Source organism: Oryza glaberrima, chromosome 6, assembly GCF_000147395.1.
Source record: "Oryza glaberrima chromosome 6, OglaRS2, whole genome shotgun sequence".
In the NCBI taxonomy this organism is placed as follows: Eukaryota; Viridiplantae; Streptophyta; class Magnoliopsida; order Poales; family Poaceae; genus Oryza; species Oryza glaberrima.
In genome coordinates this window covers 27443304-27462095 of record NC_068331.1, presented here as the reverse complement: position 1 = coordinate 27462095, position 18792 = coordinate 27443304, and the positions used below count along the sequence as shown (strand labels likewise).

The 18792-nt window shown below is 44.8% G+C and overlaps 4 protein-coding genes and 2 pseudogenes across 6 annotated transcripts; 1 reads left to right on the top strand and 5 right to left on the bottom strand.

The window, feature by feature from the left end:
- Nucleotides 1–382: 382 nt before the first annotated feature.
- Nucleotides 383–1559, bottom strand: LOC127777063 (putative cyclin-dependent kinase F-2). Its single transcript, XM_052303569.1, has one exon. The coding sequence runs from the start codon at nt 1484–1486 to the stop codon at nt 383–385; it is 1104 nt and encodes a 367-aa protein (XP_052159529.1). The 5' UTR covers nt 1487–1559.
- A 174-nt stretch (nt 1560–1733) lies between these two features.
- On the top strand, nt 1734–2712 carry LOC127775489 (probable mediator of RNA polymerase II transcription subunit 26c; annotated as a pseudogene).
- Nucleotides 2713–3891: 1179 nt separating this feature from the next.
- LOC127776516 (uncharacterized) lies at nt 3892–6905 on the bottom strand. Of its 2 annotated transcripts, XM_052302918.1 has the most exons (3): nt 6736–6904; nt 4888–5871; nt 3892–4264 (listed from the first exon to the last, which is right to left on the bottom strand). In XM_052302918.1, exons 2-3 carry the CDS (start codon nt 5814–5816, stop codon nt 4243–4245), a joined length of 951 nt encoding a protein of 316 aa, XP_052158878.1. In that variant the 5' UTR covers nt 5817–5871; nt 6736–6904; the 3' UTR covers nt 3892–4242. The 2 variants fall into 2 exon arrangements, with proteins under 2 accessions (XP_052158878.1, XP_052158877.1); XM_052302917.1 differs by lacking the exon at nt 3892–4264 and having other exon boundaries at nt 4302–5871; nt 6736–6905.
- A 2182-nt stretch (nt 6906–9087) lies between these two features.
- Nucleotides 9088–11002, bottom strand: LOC127776517 (cytoplasmic 60S subunit biogenesis factor REI1 homolog 1-like). Of its 2 annotated transcripts, XM_052302919.1 has the most exons (5): nt 10932–11002; nt 10127–10220; nt 9967–10037; nt 9640–9850; nt 9088–9489 (listed from the first exon to the last, which is right to left on the bottom strand). In XM_052302919.1, the coding sequence occupies exons 2-5, from the start codon at nt 10195–10197 to the stop codon at nt 9333–9335; spliced, it is 510 nt and encodes a 169-aa protein (XP_052158879.1). In that variant the 5' UTR covers nt 10198–10220; nt 10932–11002; the 3' UTR covers nt 9088–9332. The 2 variants fall into 2 exon arrangements, with proteins under 2 accessions (XP_052158879.1, XP_052158880.1); XM_052302920.1 differs by lacking the exon at nt 10932–11002 and having other exon boundaries at nt 9969–10037; nt 10127–10196.
- Nucleotides 11003–11634: 632 nt separating this feature from the next.
- Nucleotides 11635–14899, bottom strand: LOC127776515 (cytoplasmic 60S subunit biogenesis factor REI1 homolog 1-like). The gene is made up of 5 exons (XM_052302916.1): nt 14572–14899; nt 13151–13699; nt 12887–13056; nt 12151–12366; nt 11635–12033 (listed from the first exon to the last, which is right to left on the bottom strand). Exons 1-5 carry the CDS (start codon nt 14674–14676, stop codon nt 11874–11876), a joined length of 1200 nt encoding a protein of 399 aa, XP_052158876.1. The 5' UTR covers nt 14677–14899; the 3' UTR covers nt 11635–11873.
- A 1076-nt stretch (nt 14900–15975) lies between these two features.
- Nucleotides 15976–18702, bottom strand: LOC127775899 (uncharacterized; annotated as a pseudogene).
- Nucleotides 18703–18792: the final 90 nt, after the last annotated feature.

Sequence of the window (18792 nt, the reverse complement as noted above, 5' to 3'; positions counted from 1 at the left end):
ACCATCAGACACTTCCAATGCAGCTGTTGCCTGAGAACTGTGTTTAATTATCTTCGCGGTGTCCTTTGTTTTTATCCTGGATAATATACTTCATGATGATTTATTGTAACTTATTGAAAGACTGCCTGTATTTTCCGCATGTGATTGGTTACTTGGATGTGTACAGCCATATATAATACAGTACAGCGATTGGATGGAATTGTCTAGCAGAAGTATATATAAAGAATGGACACTACAAAAAGGCACTCCATTATCTCGAGGACTAAACAGAGTGAGTTACTCTGCATTTTGCATTACAATTTACAAATGTACATGTACAAGAATATTTGAAAGACCATCACTTCCACAAACTCTCGCCTACCCGGTAAAGCCGGTGCCATGATCACCACAAGGGATAGCGGCGAAGCGGCGGCGGCTCCTGCCTCGGGGACGCCGCCGGCTGACCGATCTTCGTCTCATCAGCTGCTGCTATGCCGTCGACGGTGGCGTTGAACCACGGAAGCCGAAGCGCCTCCGCCGCCGACAGCCGCGCGTCGGGGTTGCAGGTGAGGAGGCCGTTCAAGACCTCGAACCCGTCGCGCGACAGGCGCTCCTCCGGGAACAGGTCGCGCAGCCGGTTTCGGTCCCAACTCCGGCAAATCGGCACCGCGCCGAAGAGCGGCAGCGACGGGTAGCTCGGCCATGTCTGGCGGCACGGCGCGCCGAGCAGGCGGAAGATTCTCAGCAGCTCGTCGGTCTCGCTGTGCCCCCGGAACAGCGGCACGCCGGCGAGGAGCTCGCCCATCACGCAGCCGGCCGACCAGGCGTCCACGAGCTCGCCGTAGTCCGGCTTCCCGAGGAGCATCTCCGGCGCCTTGTACCCGGGCGATCCAGCCTTCTGGTACGGCGGCTTCCGCGCCGCCGTGTCCATGGCCAGCCCGAGGTCGCACAGCTTCACGACGCCGCCGTCGCCGACGAGGATGTTCCCGGGCTTGATGTCCCGGTGGACGACGTGGCGGTCGTGGAGCCTCTGCACCCCGCTCAGCAGCTGCCGCATGACGCGGCGCACCTCCTCCTCCGTGAACGGCGGCCCGCCGCCGCCGCCGTGGCGCTCGCGCAGGACGCTGCTCAGGCTAGGGCCGACGTGCTCCATGACGAGGCCCCACATCCCGGAGCGCGGCTCGAGCGCGAGGCCGTGGTAGTGGACGATGGAGGGGTGGTGGCTGCAGCGCGCGAGGTAGAGCGCCTCCCGCAGCAGCGCGTCCTCGCCGACGGCCTTACCACCCATGCCGCAGCGGTGGCGGCGGAGGAACTTGATCGCGACGTCCCTGCTCGTCGCGCGGTGGCGCGCCCTGATGACGGCGCCGAACGCGCCCTTCCTGAGCCAGCACGTGACCTCGTAATTGTCGGTGCTCTCGATGCAGCTCCGCTTGCCGCCGCCGCCGCCGCCGGCGTGCTCGTCGGCGTCGGCGATGCCACTATCCGCAGCAGATCGCTTCTCGCCCATGGAGACCAAGAGGAGATTTGAAAGAAGGTGTCAAGCTTAGCCGAGGTGAGTAAATGGAGGCCAAGGCTGGACGTGGGCGAGTTTAAATAGTCACCTTTCGCGTCATGAATCCGCGTCGAACTCGAACTCATGCCTCCGTTTCGCATTCGGTTTCTCGAATTCGAATCCGAATCAGCGCTCGCCTCGGCTTCGCGCCACAAAATACGAATCGGACTCCGTCTCGTGTGGCGATATAAGGTGGCCAGCGACGCCATGAGAGCGTGTCTCCACTCTCGCATTCCTCCTCCTCTCAATTGATCGCGCGCGCGATCGATTCCCCTCTTGTCGAGCGGCGACCAAACCCTAGTGCCCGATCGCCATGGCGGAGCAAGGCGTTCTCCGGCGGTGGAAAGCGCTTCTTCCGGGCGTTCGCCTCCATCCACGCCGCCATCGAGGCCGCCGAGCCGGGCATCTCCCGCAGGGAGTTCCGCGACGCGACAGACAAGGTGGTGGCGATGCTCTGCAACGCGACGGACGACGAGGCGGTGGCGGAGGAGCTCCGCGTCGTGCTCGACGGGATGATGGTCGAGGCGCTCCTCACGCTGGAGCTGGTTCCGGCGATGCCCAAGATGCTGGCCTCCACCGACCTCGCGCAGGACGTCGGCGCGCTGAGGAATCACCCGTCGGAGCGAGTCCGCAGCCTCGCCATCGGCATCGTCCGCGGGTGGAGGGCCTCCGTCAAGGACGAGCTCCTCAAGGCCGCAGCCGCCATGGAGAAGCTCTCCCAGGCGATGGAGCCCGACGAGGCCGACGACCATCACGCCAAGATCCTGCAGCCATCGCCGCCCAAGAAGACGGCAAACACCTCACGGTCACAGCCGCCTTTCCCCAAGAAGCAGAGTGCTCGTCCGGTGGTCCGCGGCAGCCGTGTCACCACGACGGCCAAGATCGATCCGCCACCGGAGAAGGCGCCGGCGGCGGCTGCGGCTCGAAGCTCCCACCACCGCGAGAGCGTCGTGCCGTGCTGTACCGACGAGAAGGCCATGAACGCCGCGAAGAGGAAGCTCCGGGAAGGGTACCAAGAAGCAGAGGAGGCGAAGCGGCGGCGCACGATCCAGGTGATCCAGGCGCCGGACAGGCAGCGGAAGATGCAGGCGATCACGCGGCCGCGAAGCCGACCGAGCTTCGCCGCCGCCGCCTCCACGGCGAAGAAGAGCTCTGGATTCTCATCGCTTCGGAGGTTTTAGCTAGGGTTCTTGTTCTCCTCCGGTGTAACAGTGATGTGTCCATGATCAACTGATCATCCCCAAAGTGTATTGCGTCAAAAAAAAAAAAACAAAGAAAATCCCCAAAGTGTATGTATGTAATTGGTTATCGAGTTTATCCTGCTCGTCCTGGATTACTCGCGTGTTTAATCTATCAAATCAATGATATATTGTTGTGAAAATTGAGCAAATTTCTTTATGTGATTGTAGTATGTGTCAATCTGATCGCGATCGGCTTGAGGGGCGAGAGCACTGTTTCTGCTCGGAGTGAAGCTTCGGCTTGTTTGTCCCGAATACCAGGCTTCTACATGGGCCTGAGGCTTAGTAGTCGTGGGCTGGAAGCCCGTTATAAGCATGGGCCAGCGACGCCCGTGACAAATGGGAATATCTGGGCCGGCCCATCAAGCCAGCTTTGGTCTCCGTCTCTTCCGGGCCCATCACGGAAGAGTCTTCTCGAAATCGCAGCCGTTCGACCACGATTTGACGGTCGCGATAGATCGCCGCCGTCGAAACGTAGCAGCGCTAGCCTTTGCGCACAAATGTCGCAACGAAACTACGAAAGCAACATGTATAAAATGGAAATGAAGCCCCGACACGATTGCCATGCTCTTCAATAATACAAAGCATCACATCAGGATGAAACATGCATCGTACATGGCATCGAATCGTGCTATTATTCGCATTTAGAATTGAAACCTTGAAGGAGATTGGTAGGATCAACACGGGAGATTCCAAGAAGATTGTAATTAGCTGTCCTGCTCGTGTCAACACGTCTTACTGTAAGGGACTCCTAAACAAATATAAACCACAACACTCTGCATATTATAGATCGATCAGAGATTGCTGGTTTGGTTTGCTTTTGGGTGCCTTCAACACGCAAGCACATCAGCAAACGCTATCATCACAAGCAAAGAACAACTTTTCTTCAGTAATCAGCACACCACTCTTTCCAGACGCTTGCCTGATGCGTCGTGAGCTCAAAGCTGCCAGCCACTGTGGCTGTTCACGGGTCAAGCAGCAGAAATCTTGTAACTGTTGTGGCTAAGGCCGTTTTAAGCAATTGACCAGTGGCAGTGGCAGTGGCAGTTGCAGTTTTCAGTTGTACAACTGAAAACTGTAACTGTCTACTCATCGAAACAGAAGCAACTCCAGGCAAACCACTGGGAATGAACTCAATCTTGTTCTGGGAATGTCCTATGAAGTCTGCTACATCCAAGCAGCATTTTTCCAGCATTTTCCAAAAACAGAAGTTTTCACCAACATCGCTATAGAGATGGGTGCTGGATATATACAAAATGAAACTAGAATCATGAAACCTGTTGCGAACGATCAATGGAGAGTTCTGTTGCTAATTTATATGCACAGGAAGTTTAGGCTGGGGGGCAGGGCAGCACCTAGCAACGATAGAGGTCGAAAAGAAATGTAAATGAGCAGAGGTACAATGTTCTCATGATCGCTGCATCACATAAAGACTATGCTCCTTTTTAATAGCTGGTCCTACAAGTACACCATTTATCGTCCATATCTTGTATCCCTGGATCCATCAAGAAAACATCATATATCAACTCGTCAGAAATGAAACAAGGACAGCGTCATGCTTTAAAGTTTTAAATTTAAAGAAAAACATGAACTATATTATTTACATCTCATGCTGAATTTGGAAGGTAGTATCAAATTGTTTTCTCCACAATGAAATCAAAATTTTAGGGTAGGTAGCCTCATGTTTTCAGTATTGTACTGCACATGCACGTCTCAGGCACTAAAATCCTCTCCTGAAACTTTACTAACCCCACCTAAACATACCAAAAGTCTTAACACCTAGCGCATAAATATGCAATAGATCGGTTAAAAGAAGGAGCTACCTCAAAGATGCTTTCACTATGCATAATGCCATCAAGAGGAAAACAGGGAACATGACAAAGAGTAAAAAATGTAAACGGCTGTATTTTCTATGCATAACATGGCAGCTCAGGTAGGTACTGTAAAAGTAAGTGCATCAGGAACAAGAAGATTCCAAAAGTGCGGTATGTTTGTATTCCATATTCTCTACAACCTGAATATTTTTCATTGGACTAGCATGTGTTCTTTGTTCTTACAAAAATGATAGATATAGCTCCAATAACTAAGGAAGATTAACAGTAGACTGTTTCTACAGACCTGTAATGGAAACTAGCCATTCTTCCAGGTGTTGCAATACTAGGTATGGCCCCTGTGACTATGTATTCATCATCAATTTCATCAAATCTGATTTCTCTCAAGTCAACAGATTGTGTGGGAACCTCGAGGTTAAAGCTTTCGAGATGTGCCTGATTGCTGTTCCTCCTTCCACTGCCTCTTCTTTCCCTTGCCCTTGCTCTTCTTCGTCTTCTTGAAGATCTAGAGAATCCCCTGAAAAACATACAAGACCACCAGTGCCTTCTGACCCGCCTGAAAACTTCATATTCTTCTCCAGTTTCATCATCCCCATACTCAATGACATAATCTCCCAGAACAATTCCATTAGGAACTTGTGCATGAATCGTGCTCAGCACATCAACAATATCAGAAGATTGCTGGAAGTTCTCCCAATCAACTTGCCTAGCAGGATCAATTTCCGAAGGGCGTGAGTCTGGATGCTTTTGTTGTGTGTGCTTCTGAAGTTCATTGAAGTTACCAACGAATGAACAACAATCCTCTTCACAGCATCTTTTCTTCTGGTTAAGATGTAGACGAGCCTCACCGATAACAATCCATCCAATGACATCTCCTCTACACAATGGGCAGCTTGGGCGGTTGTTCACATTAGGAGCCACAATATGGATACTATCAAGAGGAGCCACCGCAATGGTTGAAACTTTCATATTGGCAGGGAGCTCATATGCACCTTTAAACCTCTCAAGACAGTTTGAGCGGGTTTGATCTGTATCACAGACAAATGGCCTGCAACCTTTCTCATAAGATGTACATCTTAGCAGGACAGCATTGTGAGGGTAATCAAGACAGATTGGGCAAGTAACATCCTCTGTCCAACTTTTATCAAGCTGTATGTCGAAATCAAAAGAGCTGGGCCTCACCACCTTCTTCATCATCAGGTTTCCTGACCCCATGTTAGATTTTCTAACAAAACTAGTAGCTTTATCAAGTGCTACTTTTCATTAAAACCTGCATGACATCAAGATGAAAATAGATTAGTTTGAGACTCATCATTTCTAAACATAGTATATTTCCAATACACAACAAAGTTTAGCATTTCCATCGATCCAACATGAGTTTAACGGTATCACAGAATCATGTCAATGGATATTTGGTTCCAACTGGTTGTTTTGAACTGCACAAACTAGAATCTCTCCTACATCAACCCATATGATTGCCAAAAGGTTGAATTAGTAAGCCTTCTCCCAACAAATTCAACTACTCAGCGTTCATATCATCTTCCCTAAATCCCCAAAACTACAATACCCACCTGGTCAAATCCACCAAAAACCAGTCTCCTCCAGGATGCAACACAAGCGAAAGCAATCCGCACAACTACAGAACGAGCTCTATAGTTAATCGCATGGGAACTACGCCTAATTCAAATAAGAGAATCCAAACCAAAATTTCCATTCCCCAAATACAAATACCAGTAAAAAAATTGCAAAGCAACCCCCCATAAAACTCGATCTGGAAACTGATCAGACCCCAAACCCCAAATTCCCAACCAGCTCTTCCAATCCAATCTAACCTCGGGCACACGAACCACACGCAAACGAGATCAGGAGATCGCCAGCCCCCACCAAAATTACACCTCATCATCAGCACACTCCCGAGACTAAACCCCCGAGCTCCGTAACATCCACACCGAACGAACAAACTCCCCCAAAATCAACTACTCCCGCTACACCCGAGAACCCAAATCAAACCCCACACACAAACACATGAAGCCATCGATCGCCAGAATCCGAGAAAAAAAAGTCAAAATCGAACCAAAAAAATCTGGCGAGAAGGGGATGAAGACGAGGAGGAGGAGGGGGAGAGGAGACGTACCGCGGCTGCCGCTGCCGCTGCCGCTGCGGCGAGGGTAGGTGGCGCGGTGGTGGTGGGAGAGGAGACGAGAAGAGAGGGGAGGAGACTGGAGGGGAGGAGGGTTGAAAAGGGAGTCGAGACGCGAGGCTGCGAGGGGGGGAAGAGAAGATGCTGCCGCCGCTGCTGATGCTGTTGCTGCTGCAGCCTCCCTATCTATCTCTCTCTCGCTTCATTTCGGCTGTTTTTTATATAATAAAAATATTTATTATTTATTTATTTGGGTCAGCATACTGGTGCTTTTTAAATTTGTATTTGAGCGGTTTTTTTGGATTATCTTGTGGCGGGGAGAAAAAACATGCGGACTGTGCAGGGTGAATGATTAGGCAAGGTCAAAAGTCAAAACCATGTTTGGATTTGTAGGAGTATGTTCTACTACTACCTCCGTCCCAAAATAAGCACAGTAATAAGTTTCCGCGTCTAATTTTGGTCGTCCGTCTTATTTATTTTTTTTATAATTAGCATTTTTATTGCTATGAGATGATAAAACATGAATAGCACTTTACTCGTGACTTATGTTTTTAATTTTTTTAAAAAAATTCAAATAAGACGAGCGGTTAAAGTTCGGCGTGGAAAATCATGGTTGCACTTATTTTGGGACGGAGGGAGTACTACGGGAGTATGAATGCAGTACGGGTTGAAATGTTGAATAGGTTGACGGGTTTGCTCGTCACGTTTTAACCATCTTTGAAATGAATTTGCATGATTTTCTTTCAAGGTAGTTCAATTCATGTGAAAATTCTCTAGAATTCTTAAATCGAGATAATACAGTATGAGAGTTTTTTTTTTCTACACTACATGAAAGACACATATGCATACACAATAAAAAAAAGAGCATATAGATCAATGAATATGTTAGCTGTGTACTCACTTTAAGAGATGAACACCAACGATAGCTCCGTAATCTTACTAATATTCAATTGAAAACACAAGTAAACTCTGATGGATGAAGTACTACAAACACTTCCCTTAAAATCGGTGAAATGTTTGTTTAGATGTATACATGATTTATTCCTTATTCTAAAATTGAAATAAAAAATTAATTTGTTTATTTTATTATTTTTTATCAGAAGAAGTAGACTAATTTTGTATTCCAGTGATCGCTCCTAACCGTTCTACGAGAGATAAATTAAGGTTAAATTCCCTAGACAAACCGAACTTCCATGCGCCGATCGTTAAAATCTGTATTCTAATGATCACTTCAAATCATCCATTGAAAGATGAATCAAGGCCAAATTCCATGGACAAACCGAACTCATCTTCACATATGGTCTTCTCAAATCTCAACGCGAAGACTATTATAAAGGGAAAGGGACTCCCATCGTTGGAAAAAAGATGTGAAAAGGACGGGCATGAATCATGAGTGACGCGTGGAGGACGAGAGCACGGCATATGAAGGAAACTCGTTTGCAGCTTCAGCGCTGCATACTTTTAAGTTGTAACAATCATCTGATGTGAAATGAACAAGTTGCATTTGCCGTGGAAAATTGGCTTCTGCTATGCAAAAAAGAGTCCATACTAGTTTAGATACAAGTTGTGAAAGTCGGGCCTATTGAAATTCCGATCCTACAGTTAAATTTTGATATGTAGTTTGACCATTCATTTTATTTTTTTTAAAAAAATACAAGTATTAACTATTTTTTGTAACTTTTATATAAATACTTTAATCATAATCTATCTATATTTACATATTTGTATTGTTTTTAAAAACAAATGACCAAACATTATGTTGAGGCCTAACTCTATATTAACTTGGGCACAGATGGACTGGGCTAGGCACGACAAGGCCATGGCATTAAATGGGCCACTTTTGGGCTAGCCCAAATCTGAATTGCACACGGCTGTGCCGGTTGCTTCAAGTTTGCTGAGGAGCACCTCAACAAAGTCAAATATATCTCCAATTTTGACGGGTTGAACTTCAGTTTTGTGTTCTAACATGACTAAATATCCTGGTTATTGTTGGAACATGTTTTGGCTGTCCTATTGTTCTGTCAGTTTTCAATTTTCAATATGCTCTTGTTGTCATTCTGAATCCCGTAACTGCTCTGACTGGATGGAGTAGTCTCTGTTTGCTTGATCAATTTTGAGCCCCTGCAGAACAGCAAAGTTTCTTGCACATGACTTTTTTGTTGGAATGCAGCTTCAAGCTTACAAAATGGGATATCTTATCTTCTAATTGGGTCATCCACATCTCAATTTCTTAGCAACTCGATTACCAAAAAGGGTAAAAATATCTTCAGTACGTTGCAGCCTCGCTTGGACAATAGAAGAGAGTGAAAAATCACAGTATAGAAACAACTCAAACATGTAATAGTATATAGAAACAAGCATGATATGATACTCTTATTCCAGGAGCAACTTCAACAACATAAAGATCTGTGTCCACTTTAACAGTTATTACAGAACTTGACAGTAAGGTTCTATTATTCGATTATTATTGCTTCTGTGCCATGACTAGCAGAAGCACAGAAAGAACACCCATGGCCACAAGCACAAAGGTGATGCTGTAAGCCTGTACTGGAGCTCCAGGGACTCTTCTCTCACAACCAGAGTGGAATGGCCTAGTATGGGCAGTTCTTGGGCAGCTTGCGGATCACATTGTTCTTCATTCCAATCTTGGTACGCATGTTCTCCACAGTCTTGTTCATCGCTCGGAGAGATTTCAGCCTTGCAGCTTTCTCCTTCGACTGAAGAGTCACCAAACGCATTCCCTTGTAGCTGAAAATAAGAGAATCAGGACATGAGAAATAATAACAACACTGGGCTTGAAGAGTTCTACTGATCTTATCGATGTAGCATAGCACTGCAAATAACCAAATGGATGGGAATAATAGAAAAGAAAGAAAGAAAAGAAGAAAGGTTTCGGACCTGGAAGCCAGGGAAAGTGGAAGAACACGATCCGTTGCAACAGGAATATGTGGTTTCAGGCGATCTTCGTAAGAGAATCCCCAACAAGAACGAAGAGCCCTGACATAAGCTGCAAGATTTTGCTTAGTATCAAAAGACTCGAGATGATGCTCAGCCCAACCGCTTTCCATCTCAACTAACTCATTATCCTCTTCTTTTATCCGCTTACACCCTGTTTGGTAAATGGCAAATGGGTTATGGAGGTTGGATTGGTAGATGGAAATGAGTGAGTGAACAGTTAGGATTAACTGGAGGTGTAAAAGAATGGATGCTAGGATTGAATCTTACACCTTGGTTGGTATTCCCAAAGGCCAATGTTAAGCCAGCACTGAAAGTCCTCATCCTCTATATCAGCAAAACTGCAATGACAATATCAGAAACCATTGGCCGTTAGATCTACGAAGACTCCACTTCCACTCACCACAAAATGTAAATTGTGATCTCGAACCTTGGCCTGTAGTGCGCTTCTTCGCCCATGAGTTTCCTCATGGCCTCTTTGGAAAAGCTGGTATCTATCATTGCAGTATAAAATCACGCTTCACCTGTAGGTAGAACAACCAAAACAACCTCATTATTGAAAAAAAGGAGTTAATTTACTCAAAAAGCAACCCCATAGATGATAAAACTCGATCCGGAAACTGATCGGAAGCAGGCCCAATTCCTAACCAGCTCTTCTCACATCCACATGGAACCAGGACACCCAAATACATCCACCAGCTATGGAAAGGAGATCAGGAGAGCGCCTCAAAATTACTAACACAGGAGTATAACTCCAAAGCTAAAACCCTGAGCTTGGTAAGAACTAGCCAGACCGAAACGGAGGAAACAACCCAAAATTAAATTGATCAAAAACTCAATCCAGAAATCATATTCTGCGACGACAAGAACCTAAATCAAACCATGAATAACAATCTAATCTCAAACGGGCCGCCATCGATCGCCAGGATCCCAGGAAAAAAAGTACTTCCTCCGTTTCACAATGTCTAGCATTTTCTATATTCATATTAATGTTAATGAATCTAGGCATATATATCTATCTAGATTCATTAACATCAATATGAATGGAAAATACTAGAATGACTTGTATTGTGAAACGGAGGAAGTACAATACAGAACAACAATCTCATGAAAAAAAAAGAAGAGGAGGCGTACAGCAGTGGCTAAAAAAATGCCAATATAGAACTACAATATTTTAAAAAAAGCTAATATAGAACAACAACACGATGAGAAGGGAAGGAGGAGAAGAGGAGTACCGGAGCGGCGGCAGACAGACAGGGTAGGTGGTGGTGGTGGGAGTGGAGAGGAGAGTGAGGGTCCTTTTAAAAGGAGCCAAGAACCTGGAGGCAGAACGCAATCCGAAAGGCCAAAAGCTCAGAACTACTCCAACCCACGACCTCTTCAAGCAGGCTACCAAACCAAATCCCACATCACTCCACCAAAGCAGGCAGGTGAGGCCTGGGGGAAACCTCATCAAACAGCTAGGATTAGGATTGCTAAATAACCATTTTACAGGCTGAAAAAACTGCAAATCTTTCTTTATCTCTCCTAAAGCAGGCAGGGCGAGGCCTGGGGGAAATCTCATCTAAGAATCAGGATTAGGATTGCTAAATAACCATTTTACAGGCTGAAAAACTGCAAATCTCTTTTATCTCTCCTAAAGCAGGCAGGCAGGCGAGGCCTGGGGGAAATCTCATCTAAGAATCAGGATTAGGATTGCTAAATAACTATTTTACAGGCTGAAAGACTGCAAATCTCTCCTGCTAAGTCATAGGTGACGTCATGCATGTTAATATTATTACTTCAGCACGTCATAGGTGATGTCATGTATGTTAATATTACTTCAGCATTATCTTGTTGGTGTATTTACTCCATATATACCACTTATGCTTCCCTAGTTTCTTGGATTATTTTGTGACATAAAAAAAAACGAATGCAAACATGAGACGAGTATGCATGTTCAAAATCACAGAAGGTGATGTGTTTACCGAAGTCATAACTCTTATACCGGATACAGTCTTGTTTCCAGTAAGCATGATACTCTCATTTGAGGTGCAAATTAAACAATATAAAGATCTATTGTTTTTGCGAATATCACAAGCTCTCTGCCATGGCTAGCAGATGCACAAAAAACAGCCATTGCCACAAAGATGATGCTGGAGCTCCAAGGGCTTTGATCCTGCAACAGGTGGCATCGACTAATATGGGCAGTTCTTGGGGAGATTGCGGATCACGTTGCTCTTCATTCCAATCTTGGTTCGCATGGTCTCCACACCTGTCTTGTTCATTGCGCGGAGAACTTTCAGCCTTACAACTTGCTCCTTTGACTGAACTGTCACCAGACCCATGCTCTTGTAGCTGATGAGGAGAAGCAGAAATCGTGAATAACAGCATCAAACTAAGGAGTTGCTAAGATTTTATTGATGTAACATGGCAGATAACCAAATGGAGGAAAAGTGGACAATAGGTTCAGACCTGGAAGCCAGAGAAAGCGCAAGAGCACGATCTGTTGCAACAGAAGGACGTGGTTTCTGGCGATAGTAGCGAATAAATTCCCGAGAACCAAGAGTTCTGACACGAGTTCCTTTCTCACTCTTGTTCGTTATTACAAGCTCAGCCCCACCACTTCCCAGTTCAATGTTATCCTTGTCATCTGCAGCAACCAACTCCTTACCCTCCACATCAGCATAACTGCAACGAGAATATCAGAGACCATTGGCCGTTAGATCTACAATGATTCCATGCATTCAACCAAATAAAGAAATTTTGATCTCCAGTGCTAACCATAGTACCTACAACTAGGGCTCTGTTCAACATGATTATGATACATAACGGAGGAAGAACTAGTATACCCACTATCTATATCATCCCTTATGGAGGAAGAATTTTGATCTACCACATGATTTTTCAATTAAATCTATAGTGCTAGGATTGTTCTATTATAAAAGTCTCACTACCAGTCTGAGAATATAATTCAGTCATGGAACATAAGGGTCAAAACTCAACAGACAATAGCAAAAACTATTCAGTCATCAACAGCAGATGCTCGGGGCCTCTATTATTTGTAAAACATGGCACACAAAATGTTAGTGAGTAAACCAAGGTACCCGAAACCCACAGTGCAATTCATTTATGTTTAACTCAACATTCAAACATAATAATGAAAACAAGCAATATTGAACTATTGTAAGAGGAAACTCTTAATAGAAACCTGCTGCTGTAATCATAGAAATCTTCAAGGTCAGCATCTTCATCATCCCCACCATCTCCATATCGTACTTTGCAGTGTCCTTTTGCATCCATATGCTTTCTCACAGCCTCTAGACTTTGGAAAGGCTGGCATCTGTCATTGCAGTATAGGCATATAAAATCACGCTTCACCTGCAGGTACGATAATCAAAGCAACCTTATGATTAAGATTATAGTACCCAAGAAAAGTAAAAGAGAAGACTTTACACAAATGAACAATGCCTACCTTCAGACCAACATATATAAGAAGACCATTTGGATCTTTCAAGTATTCGCTATCAGGTATGAAAAACCCATGCTTTTTGTGCATGTGGACCATGCAATTCTCAATGGTGTCATGCTCAAGATCACACATGAAGCAGAATGTGGGATCCAACTCTTCAAACTCATCCATCTCATCATCTGATTTGGAGGAATGCTCATCTACTTGCATTTCCGAAGTCGACTCTAACTCACTTGGGTCCACTTCAACCCACTCTTCCTCCTCATCTTCATCTTCATCCTCTTCTACTGCAGATGGAGCCCTGCGTTGAACTCGCTCAGGACGAGGCTTGACTATGGTAATTCCAGCAATGGATGCATTAGGCTCCTGAGAAGCTTTCATGAGATGTGATCGTGAATTAAGATGTTGGGCATGAGCTTTTGAGCTCCTGTACTCCTTTCCACAAAGAGCACAACTGTAGAGCATTGGAGTGCTATCAGAGTTGCTCCCCTCTGCTAAAGCAGTTTGTCTAGCCAAAAACAGAGCCTCAGTCACTCCAGGAACTCCAGCCACCTGACACAGAAATAAATGTGTCGGTCTTAGTCTCACAGAAGTTCAATTAATAATTCTCTAGAAGCATGTTTTCCAATCATAATGCTCAAGATAGACAAATTTCTAGCAAGTATGCTTCTACAACATAATGTCACACATCGACTTGCATCTATGTTGCTCCCTAAGAATTTACCCAACAGGAAGCATGCTTTGCAAGGATAATCATAATGAGTAAAATAGTTTGTCTAAAACAAAAGATGTAAATCTACATCAACTATCCCATATAGGTTTTTGTAACAACATGCGGGATATTTCTACTGGGAACACGACAATGCTTTTTTAAAGGGCATCTCATGCATGAACAAATTCACCAAACCACAGCCACTCAATGAAATCTCTGCCAGCGCCAAGAGGCCAACAGAGATGCTCGTGTAAGTGTAACACATATAGAAAGCTCTCCTCTCGAGTTAATCAAAGCATTAGAGCCTCCAGTTCAAATTTCGGCCACCATAATTTTACCACTAATATTGCCTTAATAGCCGTAGGAAAATATTCATCCTGAAATTCTCCAAAATCCAGGACTGACCAATTTCAGTTGGAAAAACAAACTATTTCCAAATTTCCAAACTTTTAACAGGCGACTTCAAAACAAGAGCAAAATTCCATCACTGAAGAGTTCGCATGGGCTTTTCCTACACTTAAAGTTTCAAATTCGGTCCATATACGCGCAACACACCAAAGTGCCTAACTAAAGAACGAATCATCTCCTACATGAACGGAAAAAAAAAACCCTAAAAACAAAACACGCTCCCTAATAGACCTAAAACCCCGAGAGGTCGATACAGATAGGAAGGCGGCCAGGCCACCCCACGGTGGAAGGTAAACGATAGTACCTTGCGCTTGAGGTTGTAGCGGTGCCACTCGGAGCGGTAGTGGAGGCGCTGCTGCTCCTCGTCATCGAACCCCGCGTTGCACGCGTTGCAGGTCACCGTCGGCATCTCTCCCTTCCCCCCTCTTCTTCCTTCCCCCTCGCTCTTGGCCTCGATTGGCTTTGGCTTTCCTTGCCGGAGGCGGAGGCGGTGAAGCTCTTCCTCTCCTAGTCTCCTTCAGGTTTGCCTCTCCGCGGCGGTGCAGTGAGTTGCGGGAGAAAAATCGAGGAGTGGCGGCGGCGGCGGCGGGTTTGATTGGGAGAAGTAGAAGAGAGGAGAGGAGAGGTCGAGGCGAACACGCTCTGTGCTGACGTCGGCGCTTCGGTGAGGCCTCCACCGCCTTTGGGTTTAGGCCCATTGGTATCAGATCCAGGCCTTTCTAAATGGGCCCTTAATTTGGACTGGTAAGGTTACGGCCCAGTATCCTGGTTACAGAAGAGAAAAGAAAAAAAATCTGAAGGTTCTCCTCCCTTCCCCAAAGTGGGAAAATGAAATGAAAGGGAAAAAAAAGGAGTATTAAAAAAACTAACGTAAGATTTTTTTTGTTAAAAAACTTTCAAATGCAACTATAGTATAGTTGAAGTGTAATTGCATTGTAACTGCACTATAACTATATTGTAACCATGATATAACTTATATAAAACTTACATTCAACTATGGTTTAGTTAACTTATATAAAAAACTTATGAAAGTTTTCTAGCAAATCCGAAGGAAAGAGAGTACTGACGACAACGCAGCATCTCTAAATAATTATAGCACACAAGGATAGTAACTGAATAAAAAGTGAACATAGAAGGCCACCATATGATGATTTTCTTTCTTACGGATCTGTATGGCTATATGAAACCTATGAAATTCCCTTGATTCAGAACCAAATCACATCGACAGGTAGTGGAAAATGAGCATTGTTTCTCCCCAGGTGGAAAATATTTGGATTTTTTTTAAGGAAGGGCAAAAGCTTTGACACTTTTGTAAAGTTTGGGAATATTTGATTATGTGAACCCAAAACAGAGAAAACATGTTGCTGTTCTATTATTGAAAAACAAAGGAAAAATGCCGCTGCGCAATTTGCAGCCTAGAACGGTTAAAAAGAGAAAAGGGAAAAAGAAGGAAAGAAGAGAAAGCCTCAACGAGTATAAATCATAGAACACTGTCACTGCTACTCCATTGTAGTCAGTTCCATCTAAAGTTTGGAAATAATGAACCAGAAATAAACAATCAAACAAGTGCCTTAGGTGTCTGTCAGTCTGATATGAATCTCAAGTTCTCTCAATCTTAAAGCAACTTTTTTTTTAAACCGTATCTTACAGCAACTAGCAGGTATAGCAACAAGCTTTGCGGCCCATAGCTCAACGGGCACCGGGCAGCTAGCAGGTTTCAAGCACCGAATCCAACAATTGAAGAATAATTTTGAATCGCATGGCTACAATATGACCAAATATTCTGTTACAAAGGCATGAAAGGTAAAAATGTTGCTAAGAATTCTTATATCCTAAAAAAACAACATGTGTTATAGCAACATACATACTTACAGGCATGCATTATACTATTCTTCGTCGTCACTGCTTTGCTCAATCCTAGCCTTCTTCACTTGTATTTGCATGGCAGTTTCTGGTCTTCTCTTAGCACGATGGACCCGAGAAGGTAATCGAATCGTTGACAATGGCACCATGACTGGCTCAGCATCGGGTGTCCCTGTAACTCTTACAAGACAGAGTCCCCTGTGATCGGCTTGTCTCAATACAAATGCTCGTTTCCATTTCTGATCAATTTTCACTTCAATAGGCACCCAGGGTGGCATGGCATATGCACCAGAGACCAGCCTCCTTGGGCCATGACCCATTTGAGCACTCGGTTCCCTACACACAAGTTATTCTGCATCAAATCATTTGATACAATTACACTTACAAAATAATTGTACAAATCTGCCATATCATGTTCATGCAAATATGGTAGGAACTACCATAAACACTTATTGTTATGCGTGATCCTACGAGGCAATACTAACAACGGACTTATGGACATAGTGCAAGCACAAACATATAAGAATAAAATAAATGCAAACAGCCAAACATTATAATCTGTAAAAGTGCAAAAACTTCTGGAATGAATGAAAAATAAAACTAATATCAGAGCTTCAGGAAAGCAATGCACCATGGCAGGAGACAAGGAGTCACATCCCGGCAAAAAGGAGAAGTGGTAACGATCTAACTGCAGGAGTATTTGCGACTTCAATTTTTTTTAACGCAGGATTGATATAATAAAAGGGTAACAATTAATAACTCCTATAATTATCACCTATACCTTGTAATAAAGGAAACTATGCTTCGACTGTTCAGAAAATACAGCAGATGGATCTTCACGCATTGATCACAAGGTTGTTTGAACAGTTGTTAAATTAAAAAATAAAACGGTCCATGAGGATTCTTTAGTATATCGCATGAATTGTTCCACTCATCACTTGGGAGAGAACATTCAGGGATGATATTCTTGTGGAGAACTTTTTTTTAACCAATTGTAACTATGTAAAAAAAAATTCAATCCTACATTCTTATCGCAGTTTTCATCACTGAAGCCAATGCTCTAGAATTCGGCCATAGACGCACGCCTATTAGGCGTTAGGCTGCAGGCATCCACTGCGATCAGGCATTAGATGGCTAACCTGCCTTGGGTGCCCTTGTGCAATATGCTTGCTAATTGCTTGGAATTCACTAGTCGAGTTGGTCCTAGGTGTTAGATGCCAACACTGTAGATGTTTAGTGTCTGGCGTGTTCATGAACCATGATTCAAACAATGGAGCAACATCACTTCTTATGGTGTCACTGCACGATTTGTCAGATAGTATCTATTTCCTTGCAAACATATCTGTTACCACATATTTCTAATATTCAACAGCAGTCTAAAGCAGCCCACCGGAACCATTAAATTGCCAAAAAAAAAAAGTCAGGGGCGGGAGGCCAGGAAGCACCAAAAGCCATGCACCCAAGCAGTTAGGAGAATATGATGTAAAAAAATAAAAATCACCACCACTTTTGTAGGAGGGAGGATTTGAACACGGGTGGGCTAGCACACCAACCATTAACTAACAAATCCATACTGTTGCAAATTTCAGATCGAATAACTGCAGTATCATTAGGTGCATAAATGGTAACATGAGTAGTTCAGGTTGCTCCTATATATAATCATTCCAGGAATGGAAGAGAGCATCAATAAAGCTGCTCCTATGGCTGCTCGCATATAAGCAGCAGACATCGTTTCATTAATCACAGTATCACAATCACCTTATGCCTCAACGGCACAACACAGAATTTCCTTAATAGGGAAAACCAAATTTCAAATGTGTTGTCTGACTATGCACAGACACTTGTAATAGCTTAGACCTGACACTTTAAAACACAAGGAGTAGTGGAGTACCAGCATTGCCAACTAGGTACAGGAGGCAATTCTGTGCTCCTCCTTATGTTGATTTCTACTGAATCTTAAATCAGAATTGGAACATGGGCACTACCTGTTTTGATACCCCTACAACTCTAGTCCTAGGATGAAGTATACAAGCACTCCAGCACAGGCCTCGATTTAGCCATGCAATGCGAATCGCAGGCTCACAGCAGCAACACAAAGCAGAACTGCAGTGACTTTTGTGGCGTTCCGCACACAACAAGACTCGTACCTAGTGAGATCCTACAGGCCCTCCCAAATTGACTTTCACCACAAACCAAATCCCAGAACCAGATAAGCATCTCGAGCAAATCGGAGATTCGCACCACGGATCCATCCAATTCTTTTGGACTCAAACTGCGCAATCCCCATTGAATTGAGTACAACATACTCACGAAGTACCATTTCACACAAATCGCAATTCATGGATTAATTAACAAGAGGTCCTATCATCATATTATGAGATGGGAGGAAGAGAGGGATGATACCGAGACCCGCCGGCGAGGACCGAAAGAGCGCCGCCGCCGACGACGACCGCACGGAGCTGCAGCGGCGAGGCGGCGAGCCTCCTCTTCGCGTGCCGGATAAGCTCTCCTTGAGCGCGGCGGCGGGCGAACTCTTGTATTCCTTCTCGAAAGCGGCTTTCCCTCTTTCCATGCTGCGTTTCCGCCTTCCAGTTCAGGACGCGCCCAGAAGGGTGGGAATTCGAACCCGCCTCTCTGACACGGAGGCCCCACCTGCGGGTGA

Excerpts from the sequence above, each read along its gene's own strand:
- LOC127776517 (XM_052302919.1), bottom strand. The coding sequence starts at position 10,197 with ATGATAGATACCAGCTTTTCCAAAGAGGCCATGAGGAAACTCATGGGC. Across the intron at positions 10,038-10,126 it reads GAAGCGCACTACAGGCCAAG|TTTTGCTGATATAGAGGATG; the intron begins GTTCGAGATCAC and ends TTGTCATTGCAG. Across the intron at positions 9,490-9,639 it reads CCACTTTCCCTGGCTTCCAG|CTACAAGGGAATGCGTTTGG; the intron begins GTCCGAAACCTT and ends TCTTATTTTCAG.
- LOC127776515 (XM_052302916.1), bottom strand. The coding sequence starts at position 14,676 with ATGCCGACGGTGACCTGCAACGCGTGCAACGCGGGGTTCGATGACGAG. Across the intron at positions 13,057-13,150 it reads TTATATATGTTGGTCTGAAG|GTGAAGCGTGATTTTATATG; the intron begins GTAGGCATTGTT and ends TCGTACCTGCAG. Across the intron at positions 12,367-12,886 it reads TTCTATGATTACAGCAGCAG|TTATGCTGATGTGGAGGGTA; the intron begins GTTTCTATTAAG and ends TTCTCGTTGCAG.
- LOC127777063 (XM_052303569.1), bottom strand. The coding sequence starts at position 1,486 with ATGGGCGAGAAGCGATCTGCTGCGGATAGTGGCATCGCCGACGCCGAC.
- LOC127776516 (XM_052302917.1), bottom strand. The coding sequence starts at position 5,816 with ATGGGGTCAGGAAACCTGATGATGAAGAAGGTGGTGAGGCCCAGCTCT.